Here is a 13,738-nt window from a genome sequence, read left to right on the forward strand (position 1 = left end):
CATTCATTCAGATACGAGTGTTTTATGTGGAATGCACCACCCACTTTTCCACAGCAACTTAAAGATCTGGGCCTAGAAATTCAGTATAGCCACTTTTGGGGCGGTAAAGTCGGGCGGCCGCTAAAGTTTGCGCCCGGCGCAAAGTCGAGCCCCCTTCGCCGATATTCAGTTGCATCGCCCTAAGAGGTTGCTGCTGCGCTAAAACAGGCGATGCACGACTATCATTAGGCGCTAAGCCGGCAGCCCGGGGCGCTAACACCGGAAGTTGGGCGCAGGGCAGGTGCGGCGAGCTGCTGATTGCCGGCAGACACTCTGGCTCCGGTGAGCTCTTAAAGGGGGAGGGTGGATTTGTTTTTTTGAACGGCCGAGACTAGTGTATTTTTGTTATGTGGTCTCCTCCTCCTCCTCCTCCTCCTCCTCCTCCTCCTGAAGGAGTGTTGCAAAACGGCTGCCTTTTCTACTGCAGGAGTGCCCTTTAATTTGCGCTCCCCGCGGCCCGCATCGGCTGAGCACCGTTCGACTCAACAGTCGCTAGGGCCGCCAGGCGCACAATGGGGCGGCGCGAGTGAAGTTCCGGTTTCGGGCGCACAAAGGGCGTTGCACGACGAAATGACGTCATGATCTGTGCGCGCAGATGAGCGCGCGCAATGACTTTGCGCCGGCGCTAAATGTCTACTGAAGTTGGGGCGAGGCGCAGATCGCGCTGCGCCCGGGCGCTAAGCGCCTAGCGCTCGAGATCTACTCCTCCTAAGGCGCTAACGGCTGGCGCAGCCAACTGAATTTCTAGGCCCTGGCTTCTTGCCATTATGATCACAAGGGGAGAGTAGGAGCCTCATGCTGGAGAATAGTATCTGATGTTAGAGAGTAAATAGAAGTTACAAGTTGTTTTGATTTCTTTTTGGGTTCAATAAAGACTCATTTCTGAAAGAGAATGTTGTTTAATCTAAAGTCTTGTTCAAGACTTTCTACAGCTTTTTACAGAACACACTATGCTGTGATGCATCTAGACTCAAAGTGAAAGTAAAACTCTCTGCCTTGCTTCTCTCGGTCACATGACCTCTGCTGGTCAGGCATAAGTAATCAATACCTGCAATCATGCTATTAAGACATCATAATCGAACAGGCAAATAACATCACTATTTGCTGATATCATTACATCTCCCTTTCTTAAAACAAAAGTATTTTACTTTTAACTAACAACATGCTTTCTTTGTATTAATCTGCATTTTAACTGTAACACTTAATGAACTTACATTATCATTATCATGATCAAGGTTTTTTAACCTTGCTTTGTGTGTTCACATGAAATACGTCAATACACTAGAACTTGAAGAAAGAATAAGATAACATTACTTCCTTCTATAACAATAGTCCTTAAATTTGCTCAATGAGTCTCTCAGGAGGCTTCACGTGTCTTGAGGATTTTCTGATTGATTGTCCTTGAATCTGAGTTGTTGCCTCAGATGATTGGTTCTCAGCTGTGTGATCAGGTTGTTCACCAGTATCAGTCTCTTGACCTGCTGTGGCTGGTCCCATGAGAAGATCTCGACGATTTCTTCTCAGAACAGCACCCTCATCTGTCTGAATGGTGTATGATCTTGGTTGAACTTCACTCAGGACAGTTCCCTTCTGAGTCCATGTGTTTGTTTTGTCTTTGAACCTTACTTGGTCACCAGTGTGGAGTTCAGGTAGGTTTTGTGTTCCTCTGTCATAGTAATGCTTTTGCTTTTCTTTCTGTTGTTCTTTGAACTTCCTCACTTTCTCCCCCTCTTTTGTTTTCAGGAGGTTCTCCGGGATGGGTAGGTTTGACCTTAGCCGACGTCCCATCAGGAGTTGGGCTGGTGACATACCACACTCGAGCGGCGTTGTGCGGTATACAAGCATGCTTTGGTAGATGTCAGTTCCACTGTCTTTTGCCTTGTACATCAGTCTTTTCACTGTCTGGACCGATTTTTCCACTAGACCATTGGACTGTGGATAGTGAGGACTTGACGTTGTGTGGACAAAGTCCCACTCTTTGGCAAAGTGTCGGAAATTTGCATTGTTAAACTGGGGTCCATTGTCTGTGAAGACCTCGCTTGCCACGCCATGTCTGGAGAATATGGCTTTCATACTTCTTATCACAGCTTCTGCAGTGGTGGTGTACAGTCTACAAACCTCTGGATACAGGGAGTAATAGTCTGTGACGACAAGATAGTCCTTCCCTTGACATACGAATAGGTCAGCGCCTACCTTCTGGTAAGGTCTGTCTGGTGCTGGGTGTGGCTTTAGTGGTTCTACTGGATTGCTTGCTCAATATTTCAGGCATATTGTGCAGTTTGACACCTCATTTGTCACATCTTGGTTCATTCGTGGCCAGTACATCACCTCTCGTGCTCTTGTCTTACACTTTTCGATTCCCAGATGTCCTCCATGGATCTTTTTTAGCATCTCTTTTCTCAGACTCTTTGGGATAACTATTTTACTTCCTTTGTAGATGATGTCTTCGACCACTGATAGTTCCGCCCTGCAGTTCCAGTACTCTGCCATGTCAGGTGAGCAGTCTTGCTTCATGTTGGGCCATCCATCCAAGATGCTTTTTCTCAGTCGTCTCATTGTTTCATCTTTGTCTGTTTCAGTCTTTATGAGCTCCATTTTTGCATCTGCTATGGGCAGTGCACTTGTGATCATGTCCACGTAGGCGTTCACTTTTTCATCCATTGTGGTGTTTGCGGGCTCACTTGGATCAACAGCTCTGGACAACGTGTCTGCTGTATACATCAGCTTACCCGGTGTGTACGCAACTTTCAGTGTATAGCGTTGTAGCCTGATCATCATTCTTTGTATTCTAAGCGGACAGCTATACAGTGGCTTTTGGAACAATGCAATCAAGGGCTTATGGTCAGTCTCTACACTGATTGCTTGTCCTGCCACAAACTGGTGAAATCTTTCACAGGCGTATGTGATGCTGAGCAGCTCCTTTTCTATTTGAGCATATCGCGTCTCCGCATCTGTCATTGAGCGCGATGCATATGCAATAGGTTGCCAGTAGTCATATTGTTGCAGAAGAACGGCACCGAGCCCACTCTGTGATGCATCTGATGATATCTTGATGGGTCTCGCTGGGTCATAAAACCTCAGAACAGGTTCCTCTGTGAGCAGTTTCTTTAGATCGCTCCATGACTTCTCATGCTCATGATTCCATTCCCATTCTATGTTCTTTTCAGTTAGTCTTCTCAGTGGCGCTATTTTTTCTGAGAGGTTGGATATGAATTTACCCATGTAGTTGATCATTCCATTAAACCTCTGCACGTCCTTTTTGCATTGTGGCCTTGGCATATTCTCAATGGCGGACACCTTTCTGGGATCTGGTCTGATGCCCTCACTGCTAAGGATATCTCCCACGAATGTCAGTTCTGTCACCCCGAGCTGGCATTTCTCTCTATTCAGCTTCAGGTTTGTTTTCCTTGTTGCTTCCAGCACTTTTTTCAGTCTCTCGTCATGCTCAGTTCTCGTGGTTCCCCATACTATGATGTCATCCATTGATGTATCAACTCCCTCCAGGTGCTCATAGATCATATGGATAGTCTTGTGATACACTTCAGGAGCTGAGGCAATGCCAAATGGTAACCTTAGGAATCTGTATCTGCCAAATGGAGTGTTGAACGTGCACAGTCTTGAACTTGCTTCGTCCAGCTTCATCTGCCAAAATCCGGAGGATGCATCTAACTTGCTGAAATATTTTGCATTTGCAAACTGTGCCATGATTTCCTCACGTGTAGGAAGCTTGAAGTGCTCTCTCTTTATTGCTCTGTTTAGATCTCTTGGATCCAGGCAAATTCTGAGCTTTCCATTCTTTTTGTCCACTACGACGAGGGAACTCACCCACTCAGTTGGCTCATCTATCTTCTGAATCACGTTCACGCTTTCCATCCTGTCCAACTCTGCCTTCAGTTGCTTTTGAAGAGCAAACGGAACTTTTCTACATGGATGTATGACCGGTGTCATACTTTTATCTACTCTGATCGTGTGTTCTCCTGGAATGCAGCCTAGACCCTTAAATAGGTCTTTGTACTCTTTCATGAGTTCATCATAGACTGTCTCTCCTTCGCTTTCCACAACGAGGACTCTCTTTACCAGGTTCAGTCTCTCACAGGCTTTTAAACCTAGTATGGCTTGCACATCCTTTGGCACCACGATTAATGCTAGCGTGTGCTCTCTGTCCTTGTGTGTTACTTTGACAATGCATTTTCCTTTCACTGGTATATCAGTACCTGAGTATCCGGTCACTTTCACTTGTATTCTATGTAACTTTGGTCTGGGTCTAATTCTCTTAAAATCGGTCTCTGATATCACATTAACTTGTGCTCCAGTATCCAATTTAAATGGAATGTGTATGTCGTTCACTTTTAGTGTCAACATCCAGTGTCTTTCTTCTTTTTTGTTTTCAGACACCACATCTACATAGAATTCCTCTATCTCGCTTTCATCTACTGTATGGACCTTGCTTTGTTGCGCTTGGTTCTTACAGCAACGGGCATAATGTTTGTTTTTGTTGCATCTATTGCATGTTTTACCATATGCTGGACACTTTTTTGGTGGATGCTGTGTACCGCATCGAGTACATGACTTCCGATTGTCTCTTTCATTTTCGTTTGCTGGCCACGTCTCTTTTTTCACATTGGCGCTCTCTTTGTTAAACGGTTTGTATCCGTTCTTTCTCACTGCATCCACGTTGCAGCTACTGTCACTGAACAGCTCCTTTGCCTGCACCTTCACAGTCTCTGTAACCCTACACAGTGCTATGGCTTTTCCCAGGTCTAGATCTTGCTCTCTTAGCAGTCTTTCCCTTAGACCATTATCTCGAATACCACACACCAGTCTGTCTTTTATCAGCGAGTCTGAGTCCCCCAAATTCACACGATTTGCTCCGGTTTCTCAGTTCAGTCACATACTGATCAATAGTCTCACCGATTTTCTGTACACATGTGAAAAATTTGTGCCTCTCAAAGGTCACGTTGCGTTTAGGTATGCAGTAGGCCTCAAACTGTTCCATTATTTTATCTAGCTTCATTTTGTCTCCATCAACAGCAAATATGAAATTATTATATACCTCCAGCGTTGCATCACCCACGACATGTAAGAACAGTGACGATTTCTGTTTATTACTTTTCTCGTCAGCTCCGATTGCTGATAAATACAACCCTACACGTTGTTTGAATCTCCTCCAATTTTCAGCCACATTACCTGTTAATTGAAGCGTCGCCGGTGGGTGTAAACCTTCCATTTTTCACTTCATTAGCTATTCTCTAATGGTAAGCAACGATGTTCTCTTCTGGCTTGCTAATATGTGGAGAGCTGATTTCGCTTACTTGCCACAACTGCTTTCACTGTCCCATCAAGTTGCTAACTTCAGATTTTTTCTCTTTTAGCCACTTCTGACATCATGTTTTGATTTCTTTTTGGGTTCAATAAAGACTCATTTCTGAAAGAGAATGTTGTTTAATCTAAAGTCTTGTTCAAGACTTTCTACAGCTTTTTACAGAACACACTATGCTGTGATGCATCTAGAATCAAAGTGAAAGTAAAACTCTCTGCCTTGCTTCTCTCGGTCACATGACCTCTGCTGGTCAGGCATAAGTAATCAATACCTGCAATCATGCTATTAAGACATCATAATCGAGCAGGCAAATAACATCACTATTTGCTGATATCATTACACAAGTCTCTGTACATTAGTGCTGGAGGAGTTAGGTTTCATAGAATCATAGAATCATAGAAAGTTACAGCACGGAAGGAGGCCATTTCGGCCCATTGTGTCCGCACCGGCCAACAAAGAGCTATCCAGCCTAATCCCACTTCCCAGCTCTTGGTCCGTAGCCCTGCAGGTTAGAGCATCCCAAGTGCACATCCAAGTACTTTTTAAATGTGGTTAGGAGTCCTGCCTCTACCACCCTTTCAGGCAGTGAGTTCCAGACCCCCACAAGCCTCTGGGTGAAGAAATTTCCCATCAAATCCTCTCTAAACCTTCCACCAACTTTAAACCTGTGCCCCCTGGTTTTTGACCCCTCTGCTAAGGGAAATAGGTCCTTTCTATCCACTTTATCTAGACCCCTCATAATTTTATACACCTCAATAAAGTCTCCCCTCATCCTCCTCTGTCTCATAGCTAAGATTCTCCACTCCCAGCAATAACCTTGTAAATCTCCTCTGTACCCTCTCTCGTGCAATCACATCTTTCCTGTAATGTGGTGACCAGAACTGCACGCAGTACTCTAGCTGAGGCCTAACTAGGGAGGGAGGGAGGGGGCAATGGCTAGAGGGAGTGCATTTGCTCCAGAATGTCTACAGACTAAAGTACTGGTCCAATCAGAAAGTTTGTCACCAAATGACTAACCCAATTCTAAAAGCCACCAAAGTTTTGTCTCCTTTGAGCTAGTGGAGATATTCAAAAATCTAACCAGCAGGGTAAGGATTCTTTGAGCAAGAAATGGTGTGGACACCATGCTGAAAGGTCATATTTTAAGTTGCAAGCTAGAAAAATCTGCGGGAGTTAGAGCAATACTCGAGTCTTTCCCGCTAAGTCTTGCCTTGTTGCGTTTCCTAATAATGTATTGTCTGAGAATGTGTATTTTATACTCGACACATTACATTCTGAATGATGCTATATTTATTCTATGTTTGAGTAAAATTTCATGCTATGTATTTTCTATAATTTTGCATTGTATAGTCAGGTGAATTCTACAGTTGGGATCAGCTGCTGAAATTAAGATGGTCTATTGTACAAGTCACTGTCAGATTAGATGCATGTTGCATCTGGTGGCAGTAATAGATAGACTCACATGATGACGCACATAACTGTTATATATCCAATCACGTAACAGAGGGATCAATTTATAGTTAATGGCATCAGTGAGAAAGAGTCATTGAAGGTGAAATCCTGCTGGCACAAACTGTACACATGGAATGATTCCTGCACCAGAACAGATAGACTGAGGCCCACTTGATTGATATTGGGCCTCGGGCCTCATTTATATTAGACCGGCGAGTAGCGAGCATCTGCTGCGCGTCCCCAGGCTGCTCGCCGGCGAAGCAGATCTAAATTTTGGGCCACTGCGTCACCGGCAGTTAGGTCCTGGGAGCGTGGGGAAGGTGATCAGGAGAGGAGACGATCAGGAGAAGGTTGGAAGCGATTGGGAGGGAGGGGCAGAAGCAATCGGTGGCCGGCACCAATCATCAGGCCTGCTGTGGAGCCAGGAGGAGCACTCCTGCTCCTCCTTGCTCCACATTCAGGTAAGTACTTTAAAAAAAAATTTACCTTTTTGGTGGCGTCCTCCAGCAGTTCCTTCAAGGACTGCCGGTTAGTCTGAATGTAGACTTGGTTATCCAGAATGCAGTTGGTCCAGTGCCAGCTATGTTCAGGACAACCCAATTTCAAGAAGGGGTTCTGAAACAGGTGTTAAGCCCCCTATTTGCATATGCTAAGGGCCTAACGCCTGTTCCGACATGGGACCTGGACACCTATACTTATACCTTTACAAATATGGCAGGTGGCGCACTTCCGGTGCGGAGTGTGCACCCGCCATATTGGACACTTAGGCGCCCGCCTGTAAAATGGGCGTGGCATCCACAAATTTCTAGCCCATTGATTATCACTTGTCAAAAACAAAATACTACGGATGTTGGAAATCTGAAATAAAAACAGAAAAGGCTGGAAATACTCAGCAGGTCAGGTAGCACCTGTGGAGAGAGAAACAAAGTTAACGGGGGAATTTTGCCAGCCCTGAGGGGGCGGGTTTGGAGGCGGGACTGCTGGGAAAATGGCAGAAACTGAGAGCGGGTACCGAACTCGCTCCCAACCTGCCTCCATGCCATCTTCCCGGGAGGCGGGTCCCCAATTCATGCAGGCACCCGTCTCCTCGAGGCAGGAAGGGGATTACAGCCACTTAACTGCCTGTTAACAACTCAATGCTGTAGAACACTGACAGCACAACTGTCAAAATCAATTTGGGCATAGCCCCTTTAAGGAAACCGGCTGATGGCACATCATCAAATGATGTCATCAGATCCGCTTCCTATTAATTGGCCGGGAACCTGGCAGGGTGGGCTTAACAAGCCCTATTAATGAAAAATCGCTTGGAGAGTGCGGGCTGCAGGAGGCAGCGCGCTGGGACCGCGACACCGACCCTAGCCATCCCGGACCCGCCTCGGCTGGTGAAATCGCGGCCCTGGTCTTGCTACAATTGTGCAGGGCTTTGGTGAGACCACGCCTGGAGTACTGTGTACAGTTTTGGTCTCCTTATTGAAGGAAGGATATACTTGCCTTAGAGGCGGTTCAACGAAGGTTCACTAGATTGATTCCTGGGATGAGAGGGCTGTCCTATGAGGAGAGATTGAGTACATTGGGCCTATAGTCTCTGGAGTTTAGAAGAATGAGAGGTGATCTCATTGAAACATACAAGATTCTGAGGGGGATTGACAGGGTAGATGCTGTGAGGTTGTTTCCCCTGGCTGGAGTGTCTAGAACTAGGGGGGCATAGTCTCAGGATAAGGGGCTGGCTTTTTAAGACTGAGATGAGGAGAAACTTCTTCATTCAGAGAGTTGCGAATCTTTGGAATTCTCTGCCACAGAGGGCTGTGGATGCTGAGTCTTTGAGTATATTCAAGGCTGAGATAGATAGATTTTTGGACTCTAAGAGAATCAAGGGATATGGAGATCAGGCGGGAAAGTGGAGTTGAGGTCGAAGATCAACCATGATCTTATTGAATGGCAGAGCAGGCTCAAGGGGCTGAATGGCCTACTCCTGCTGCTATTCTTATGTTCTTAAAAGTATACATGCAGATACAGGTCAGAACAGATGTGGCGAACTGTATATCACTTACAAGAGTCCTAGTGCACAGGTACAAATGTCACCAAAAATGTTAATGTAATGTTGGCCTTTATCTCAAAATGCTGGAATACAAAGAGGGGGAAGTTATGCTTCAGTTGTACACTGTCTTGGTCAGACCCCATCTGCGGTATTCTGTTCAGCTCTGGGCACCACACGGCAGGAAGGATGTATTGGCCTTGGAGAGGCTACAGCGCAGATTTAACAAAATAATACCGGGGTTTAAAGGATTAAATTATGAGGACTGGTTGAATAAACTTGGCCTGAGTTTAGAAGGTTCAGGGGTGATCTAATTGAGGTGCTTAAAATGAAAAAGGATTCGATAGTGTAGATACAGAAAAGCTTTTTCCTTTGGTGGGGGATTCCAGAACAAGGGGGTACAACCTTAAGATTAGAGCCAGGCCATTCAGGAGTGAAATCAGGAAGCACTTTATCACACAAAGAGTATGGAAATGTGACATTTTCTCCCCCCAAAAGGCTGTGGATGTTGGGGTTCAATTGAAATTTTCAAGACTGAGACTGACAGATTTTTATTAGGCAAGGGTATCAAGGGATATGAATCAAAGGCGGATAAATGGAGTTGAGGTACAGATCAGCCACGATCTGATTAAAATGCGGAACAGGCTTGAGGGGCTAAATATCCTAGTACTCTTCCTATGTCCTGATTTTGAACATTTGAAATATCTATTTCAGCTCCCTCTACAATTAAGACCTTCCAAGACCCCCAAGGAAAAGTTCCCTATCTTCTGTTTTCAGCCAATGACTTTCAACTAGCTTTTGTTCTGCCAGACCTTTTTACATTATTGAAATGCTTTCTATATCCTTCCAGATCTATTTCTCTCTATGGACTGCATTGATTCTGGAATCAATATGAGACCAGGCCTCAAGCCAGCTGTTCCTCACTGGAGGTGGGGAGGAAGCCTTGTTGTTCTCTTTCCCCCTACTCTTCAGCCTTCAGTGCAACATTTGAGTCAGCGAGGCACACGTTAAGGAGTCTTACCACTTTTCAACAATATTTGCATGCTGCTGGGTAGATTTTGCCCATTTAAAAAGGGCCCCGTGCTTCATATCTATGAATTATGCATGCATAACTCAGATTGCAAAGACTTGCTTGTTACTTCTGGCTACAATCTATGGAGCAGCAAGAAATATCACATCTTAATTAATTTTTAATTATGCTCGGTGGTAATTAAACTGAAGAGCTGTTTCCTGTATAATACTCTGCTCTACTTAGGGAAAATATGAACGTACGACATGGAGCATGCTTAGATGTGCTTGCGTTTTATCCAGTAGCAAACTGTGGAAATAAAAGATGCCAATGTTCTCTCCAAAGCTGATAATGACTGGTGCATTCACTTTGAAAGTCATTTTCACCGTGGAGATCAAATAATTATAAAAAAGAATTCTAGGAGCTAGCTATTCAAGGGGAGTTGACTAAGTATTACAACTAATACTTTTGTCTTCACTCATGATAGTTTCCAATACTTGGTATCATTTAATGATCTAGAAATTCGATCGTGCAGTGCAAAATGGACACCTAAGGGCCCAATGTGGCGTGCAGCGTGCCGCGCTCATTCCATGCTGTAAGTGTGGCACCCACCATATTGGGTCAGGCTGCTCACTAGACATCCACGGTGTACAGTGAAAGCATTTAAAAGCCTCATTATAATATTTAAATAAGGGTTGTGTGCTTGTTGTTAGGACCCTTTTGTGACATTGGTCTGCCCCAGCTCATGACTTGCCACCTGATAAACTCACCCAGCCACTCATGGCCCTAACAGGCAGCAAGGACCCTGTCGGAGAGCTATTTAAAGGGCTCATCCACTCATACAGGTTAGTTGCTGCTTTGTCCACTTAGGCTATTTTCTGCGTTATACAAGTCTGGGATCAATGTTGTGCTGGTGCTAGACGTTTGAATGCAGTCGCGGGTGGTCTGGTACGTCTGCCTTTGGGGCTGGAGGATGAGGGAGAGCAGCAAAGAAGACAGGAGAGAGAGCTGGCAGAAGAGGTCATTCCTGGCAGTTGACATGGCGGTCACGTGGTTGATATGGAAGAGTCTGTAGCCTGGACCATTTCATCCTCAGTCATGAGCTGTACTGTGGTTAGAGAAAAAGGGCTAGGCCTGAAAATGTAAACCTCCATGGAACTGAAATTCTGTTTTCACTTGGTTACAGTTATGATTCTTGTCACCTTTGAACCAAACCGATGAATATAACAGTCAGTTCAATTGGGAATGCTACAGCATGGAACGCCCCGGAGGAGGCCTCAGCTGCAGGAGCAGGGAAGCAAACTGTTACTGCGTTAGTGGGAGCATGGTGGGGGGGGCTGGATCTTGGGGGGGTCTGATCTCCGATCCCAGCTGGGGGGGGGGGGGTGGCGGGACGGGTCCAATCCCCGACCGAGCCCAGGGTGGGTCTGATCCCCGATCCCAGTGGGGGAGTGGGGTCTGATACCTGATCCCGGCAGGGGTCTGATCCCCGATCCCAGGGGGGTCTGATCCCCGATCCCGGTGAGGGGAGGGGGGTCTGATACCTGATCCCGGCAGGGGTCTGATCCCCGATCCCAGTGGGGGAGTGGGGTCTGACCCCTGATCCCGGCAGGGGTCTGATCCCCGATCCCAGTGGGGGAGTGGGGTCTGATCCCTGATCCCGGCAGGGGTCTGATCCCCGATCCCAGTGGGGGAGTGGGGTCTGATCCCTGATCCCGGCAGGGGTCTGATCCCCGATCCCGATGGGGGAGGGGGGTCTGATCCCTGATCCCGGCAGGGGTCTGATCCCCGATCCCGGTGAGGGGAGGGGGGTCTGATACCTGATCCCGGCAGGGGTCTGATCTCCAATCCCGGTGGGGGAGGGGGGTCTGATCCCTGATCTCAGGGGGGCCTGATCCCTGATCCCAGGGGTGGAGTGGGGGGGTGTCTGATGGTAGGGAAGAAGGTAGCTTGGCGGGCTGGGAGGAAGCAATCCTGCTTACCTTTTCCCTGAGCTTTCCTCACCTTCCTTGTGCTTCCGGGTTTCCCTGAGGCCTGGTAAACCCGGCCGGCCAGGGGTAAACCTGTAAGACAGTTAAATGTTCAGCTCCCACCCTCATTATAATATTTAAATGGCCAACCCGCCTCCTGGGAGCAGGTTGGCTGCCCACCCCGTCCCGCCTCCGATAAACCCGCAGGTTTGAGATTTTTAAAATTTTACACCTCACGTGATCCCAATCCAGCCAGTTTTAGGGGTTAAAATTACCCCCCGATCATAGAATGATACAGCACAGAAAGAGGCCATTCGGCCCATTGTGCCTGTCCCAATTAGTCCCAGTCCCCTGCTCTTTCCCCATAGCCCAGCAATTTTTTTCTTTTTTCAAGTAATTATCCAATTCCCTTTTGCAAGTTCTGATTGAATCTGTTTCCACCACCCCTTCAGGCAGTGCATTCCAGATCACAGCAACTTGCTGTGTAAAACATTTTCCTCATGTCGCCTCTAGTTCTCAATCACATGCCTGAAGACTCTCCAAAACCAAGCTGTAACTGATATATTTATCTCTCATTCTCTTTAACTGACCAGCTGTGTGCTTCCATCATGTTTTTAGTTTTATTTTGGCCACTATGATGTACACTGTACTGGAGGCACTCTTAACCTAACTCGTGGGTGGGAAAATTACTGGATCGAGTGGAACTCTGGCTTTCAACCCTCGCACAATATCACCCTTCACAGACTTTACTGGAGAAAAAAAATCAGGCGGGTTGTAAAAGTAGCGTTACACCCCATCCCGTCAGTTTTATGATGAGCGGATTAAGTTAAAATTGCCCCGTGTGTTGAACATCACACCTAAATGGATGACATTCGAGGAACTGAGTTGAGAAATAAAAATTAGCAATTTGAAAAGAAAGAAAGCAAAATATGTTTGGAGTAAAATTTGCTCCCCTGTTAGCCAATGATTGGGGAAGTGCTGTGAAACATCCCACTACTGCCACTAAAAGAGTGACTGAGCGACCAGGAGGGTTCTTCCCTGCCATAGTAATTGGTCTGACCCTAGTTATCTGATAAATGAGTGAAAGGTTCTGTTAAAGGGTCATCGAACTGAAACGTTGGGCTGGATTTTATTAATGGGGACGCGTTGGGGGCAGGACTGCTGGTTGCCGGGTTTCAGTCCCGCCCCCAACGATGCCAGCCAACCTCCGAACCAACAGCCATGTGAAATTTACAACGTTGAAAGGTTTGATGAGTCCTAAGCACAAGGACTCATCAAACTACGGAGAATTTCAGTGTTTGACAGCTTCACAGAGCTGTCAAATGCTGACATTTCTTCTTTCAAGGAGTCTTGACAGATAGCACATCTGACGTTGACGTGCTCTGTCAGTGACTTCCTCCCTAATTGGCCTGCTGAGCCCGCAGGGTGGGCTTAACAAGGTCAATCAGGGGAAAATCCTACTGGTTGGTCAGGCGAGGATGGAGGTGGGGCATTGACATGACAAGCAATAGTCCCGCCTCCAACTTGTCTCCATTCACAAAATCCAGCCCCTTGTGTTCAGGACACATCAAACCTTTCAACTTTGTAAATTTCACATGGCTGTTGGTTCGGAGGTTTCAACAGCCAGTCTGTGAAATCGACAAGGAGGATGTCGGCTCTCCCGATCCAGCGCGGCTGAAGGCTGTAGGAAGAAAACAAGGTAAGTGAACATTTTTTAAAACTGATCACTCACCTTGCATACTTACCACTCCACACTTGCACCCATCACTCACCTCTACACCATACTTCCAGGTGCCTCCGACCACCGCAGACTTCCTTCACGTCTCCTCCAACCCAGCGGGGTTCTCCGAGGTCGGGAAGCCTTCACCTGTGAAGGTAAAATGGCACTAATCCTTTTTTCTGCCTGTTAACAG

The 13,738-nt window shown here is 46.5% G+C and overlaps 1 protein-coding gene across 1 annotated transcript in view; it reads right to left on the reverse strand.

Annotated features, from left to right (window-relative positions):
• The window catches only part of LOC147121498 (uncharacterized), a 61,961-nt gene extending 51,726 nt beyond the window's left edge, over positions 1 to 10,235 (reverse strand). The window contains exons 1-2 of the mRNA XM_085977836.1: positions 10,119 to 10,235; positions 7,298 to 7,426 (exon numbers count right to left, since the gene is read on the reverse strand). Coding sequence (XP_085833962.1) covers positions 7,298 to 7,426; positions 10,119 to 10,235 — 246 coding nt within the window. The remainder of the gene's footprint in view (positions 1 to 7,297; positions 7,427 to 10,118) is intronic.
• Positions 10,236 to 13,738: the final 3,503 nt, after the last annotated feature.

This window comes from Somniosus microcephalus, chromosome 3 (genome assembly GCF_052327205.1).
Source record: "Somniosus microcephalus isolate GS21.2 chromosome 3, FLI_Smic_1.0, whole genome shotgun sequence".
In the NCBI taxonomy this organism is placed as follows: domain Eukaryota; kingdom Metazoa; phylum Chordata; class Chondrichthyes; order Squaliformes; family Somniosidae; genus Somniosus; species Somniosus microcephalus.